The sequence below is a fragment of the Beta vulgaris genome, chromosome 9 (genome assembly GCF_026745355.1).
Source record: "Beta vulgaris subsp. vulgaris cultivar EL10 chromosome 9, EL10.2, whole genome shotgun sequence".
Taxonomy (NCBI): Eukaryota; Viridiplantae; Streptophyta; class Magnoliopsida; order Caryophyllales; family Amaranthaceae; genus Beta; species Beta vulgaris.
In genome coordinates this window covers 53,643,706-53,648,143 of record NC_079210.1, presented here as the reverse complement: position 1 = coordinate 53,648,143, position 4,438 = coordinate 53,643,706, and the positions used below count along the sequence as shown (strand labels likewise).

General features: G+C 31.3%; 1 protein-coding gene across 1 annotated transcript; it reads right to left on the bottom strand.

Moving 5' to 3' along the window:
* Positions 1–680: 680 nt before the first annotated feature.
* LOC104904802 (transcription factor bHLH25) lies at positions 681–3,762 on the bottom strand. The gene is made up of 4 exons (XM_010693190.4): positions 3,561–3,762; positions 2,606–3,187; positions 1,975–2,343; positions 681–1,318 (listed from the first exon to the last, which is right to left on the bottom strand). Exons 1-4 carry the CDS (start codon positions 3,594–3,596, stop codon positions 1,244–1,246), a joined length of 1,062 nt encoding a protein of 353 aa, XP_010691492.2. The 5' UTR covers positions 3,597–3,762; the 3' UTR covers positions 681–1,243.
* Positions 3,763–4,438: the final 676 nt, after the last annotated feature.

The window sequence follows — 4,438 nt, the reverse complement described above, 5'->3', positions numbered from 1 at the left end:
CTAGAGTTCACTTATCTGACTTTAACTAAAGATATTATTGTACGTTCGTAGTTATAATATGAACTTAAGCAACCCTTATTAGAATTATCCTAAACCTAATTTAATTTAACTTATTGCAACCTATATAAACGAATTAAGTTCTCTTTAAATAGATGTGCACAGAAGTCATCCATGAATAGGAGATGTGGTATATTAATTATATTATTCCACACTTGTTTCTAATTGCAACTATTGTTGCCTTGTTGGGCTCGATCGATGCCTCGAATAAAATTTATAAGATAAAAAATATGTATAGTTTGAGGTTAACATTTTGTCACAAGCACAAGTCATAGTTTAGTGGTAAGAACATCATTACATTATAAAGTAAGAGATCACGTGCACGAAATCTCTTATGCAAATCTTTTGATAATTTTCTAAGGAAATGCGTGCGTGAGCTAATGTGATACATGGCGGCGTGCAATGCTTTCCTATACGTATTATTATTAAAACTATACTGGGATTTTTCCAACATCATACTCACTAACATTTGGTTTTATATATGTTACGAAAATAAAGAAAGTTCAGGTTAGTTTGATCTACGAATATTTTACAAGTCAAAATATTACAATTAAAAGACGGAGGAAGTACTACTAATTAAATCTACTATATATAACTAAATTGTATCTTTTAAGTGTGGAAGATGAAGAAAAAAGGCATCAAAAACCTCTTAAAAACCAATTATATTACATAATACCCAGAAACAAAGGCCTCTTTGACAATCCATGAACAGAAAAGAAAAAAAAAACCTTATAGAAAGGTTTTAAAAAAAAGAACAAGGTAATATTACATAATGAGAAAAGAACAATTATGGAACATACACTTAGTTGATACTAGATCTAAACCCCCTAAAAAAAAGCTAAAATAGAGCTCCAAAGTCATTTATGAACAACAGGTGGGTGTATTAAGGTAACTTGTAACAAGGTTTATTACTAGAAAACCATGCAAAAAGAAATGTACCAGAAAAATTAACCCTCCTGAAACATGAACTTCAGAGCAAACAATCTGTTGATGTAAGGGGATGATCTAATAGAGAGATATGATGAACTGATTGATCGTCGATCGAACGGCCTTGCACAAGTTATTCTGGAAAAATACTATGAACTAGACTACATTTGAAACTATTCCCATGAAGTAGCTAGATTAAGCAGCAAATCTGAGTATTATTATATATATAGTGTAAGAAATTAAGTAACCCTAATTTTGTTCATATGAAACTTCTGAGAGTTGTGTGTATTTTTCTGACAAGATCCTTTGCTGTCATACTGAATTCAGAATTCATCTGCACAGAAATTATAGAAGAAGAAACATGTCAGATTAAATTTCAGAGAATTTTGAGTGTTTCAAATACATAGTTTATACTTATCTTTTTGTCATAAAACCATTTTCACAACATAAGAAATTTCTAGTACTTATGTCAGAAAAACATTTACCAACATACAAGAAAAAAAGCTTTGAGTTTTGTTCTTCTGTTCTAAAATATCAGTTAGATTAATTAGACCAAGCGCATATTTTGATTATAAATCTGGAAAGTAAAGAGTAGTTTATCAATTCTAAAAATAATTATCAGTTTCCAAAATTAACAAAACTCTATACAGGTATGAGTTATTTTGAGTACAGTTCATTCTCAAATTTATATGAAAATTTCAATTAATAGAGTTTACTGAACAAGGAACTGTGTCACGTGGCGCTAATTGCTTAGAGTGTCAGTTTGTTTCATGTACTCTCCATATAATAAAAAATTAGAAAATACATGGTATAAGTTCTGATCTCATAACTTCAAATTTATATACTAAAGTCTTAATCACTAAACCATGTAATATTTGGTGTTATAATTTTGAAGTAAAATATTAATACAAGAAAGCTATAATTACCCGAAGTATAACCCGGGCCTAAAAACTAGTTAGTTTATTGTAAAGAGAAAAAGGGACTAATTACCTGAGCAATAATTGTTACAGCAAGAGCTGAACTTCCAAATGCCAATGAACTGCTGCTTATAACCACAAGATGAAGTTCTTCAATCTGAGAAATGATCTTTTCAAAAATCCCTTTTTTCTTTTCACAGTGAATTCTTATAAGAACATCTTTGTCTGAGAATCTGACTTCTATATCAGGATATGAACCATCAGAAAACATTTTTTCTGGAGAAAGATGATCATCATCATCTTCTACAGAAACATAAGACCTTTTCACAAAAACTGCTGATTCTACTGGTTTTTTCTTTGCTTCTTCCTCAAGTATCTTAACTCGCTCTTGCATTTGTTTCACATACTTGATTGCATCTCCAAGTACTGAAGCTTTGTCCATCTGTCAATAAAACGATACTTCACTCAGTTAGCATCATCTACTTGTTAATGATTTCGCAAATCAGCATTCCCTAAGGCCATATAATTGGCTGAAAGACCAACCCCTACTAGGCTACTAACTTGCAGAGCACAACAAAGCCTTGAAAATCCGAAGTAGTACTCCACTGAGCTAACATTTTCACTTTTAACTTCTAATTCATATATAGTCCTATCTAGTGCATAACTCATATGCTATAGTACTAATACATAAAGAAAGAAAGTACCTTCTTTAGTCCGGGAATGATAGCTGACAAAGCAATAAATCTTTGGCTAAGTTTTTCGCGGCGTCTTCTCTCAGCTAAAATATGATCCATTGATTGTTGTGGTATGCTTGATAGCTTGCTACTTCTGTTATCAACTCGAGGCCGAGCCTCGAGTTGAGAACGTTTCTTCTCAGGTGAGGCTTGAGAAGCAATCATTTCATGAGAAGGATATGTCATATTAGAGATTGCAACTTCTTCTTTAGGAGTAACAAGGCTAGAATTTTGGTTGGAGGAGTTGGAAGAATTATTTGAAAAAGATAACATAGTGGAATTATTAGAATCATGATCTTGTGAGTTTAGTACATGATTAATATCATAAGAAGAAGAACTCCAATTGTTTGATTTAATTTGTTTGTAAGGTTTTTCTATGTGTGTTTGATGTAGTAAATCAGTTTGTGTTGCAGATCTCTTACGACTAATAGATTGATTAGATCCGGAATTATCATAATTATTACCATAATTAGGTAATAATGTTGGTCCAAATAGATCATCAAGTGAGTTGACTTGTAGTTGATGATGGATGAAGTTAAGATCACTCATTCCCTACAAAATGTGTAAGAAAAGCAAAATTAATTATATGACATCCAAAAAATTTCTTGAAATGAAGTAATAAGAAGTAATTTTGGCCTTGTTTTATGAAATCAAATTACCATAGATTATAAAATTAATTAGGAAAATTGAACGCAGACACACCCAAATACTGATTCAAATTAAAAGGGATATGTAATAAAAAGTTTAAAACTGCTTAATCCCTATTTTCTTTTTTCGGATTTAGAAGATAGTAACCAAGAAAAACCCGAATTAACCATATTATGTTGTTAGGCAAGGATTTGGTGCAAACAAATAACCAAAAAAACTAAACATTATGAAAGAGACATGAAATATTGAAGGACCATAATAATAAGAGATATATTACCAGATCAGTGAAGCCTGTGAACATTGAAACTTCCATATTGTATGAGCTTAATTAGTGTTAATACTAAGTATTATCAATTGATTAAGGAGAGAGAAGTTAGAGAGAGAAAGAGAGGAGTAGAAATTAGATGCTAATAATTGTTGTTGAATTGCAAAATGTGTTGGGAGAATATATGGAGCATTTTGCTGAAATGTGAACTGGGTTTATATTCTATTGGCCGGTGAAAAGATTAACCATGAATCATGGAGAATATATTATTATTATTATTATTATTGTAATTTTTATTATGTTATTGAAACTTTGGCTTTATTATACATGTAGGTCCTACGTTGAAGTAACCACATATTACATATATAAATTTACTATAATTCCTAGTATTTAATAAGGTTCATATGATTAATGTGTTCCACTACTGTTTTGAAGCTATGATTACACCAGCTAGATGTTGAATATTTCAGAGTTACTATTAGTTAATAAAGTATGTACTAGTTATATATATTTTGATACAAATATTTTGTGATTATGGAGTGTGGTAATATCAATATGTAATAACCTTCAGTGTACGCGGATTGTCACACATTGTTGACACGCGCAAAGTGTTATTTTTGACTAGTGAATAGTGTGATTATGAGTAGTATATAACACGAGTAAATCATGCCTCTTGATTCTTATGGTCTAATGATTGCCATCATATTAATTACCCCCCAAGGAGCAGCAACCATAGTTAAGGGTTTATCTTCAATTTGGTTTGGTAGGGCTCTAAGGAACAGAAACCGGATCGGATCGGAAAAATTCTGGTCTTGTCACCAAAAGAAATTTGGATTCCGGTTCACCAGTATAACATGTTCGGTCTTGTTTTGGACCAGTGTATACCCCTA

Bases quoted from the DNA above. Each gene is read 5' to 3' on its own strand.
- LOC104904802 (XM_010693190.4), bottom strand. From the start codon at position 3,596: ATGGAAGTTTCAATGTTCACAGGCTTCACTGATCTG. The intron at 2,344-2,605 runs GTACTTTCTTTC...TTTTATTGACAG, and splicing joins TCATTCCCGGACTAAAGAAG to ATGGACAAAGCTTCAGTACT. The intron at 1,319-1,974 runs GTAATTAGTCCC...ATTTCTGTGCAG, and splicing joins CTGTAACAATTATTGCTCAG to ATGAATTCTGAATTCAGTAT.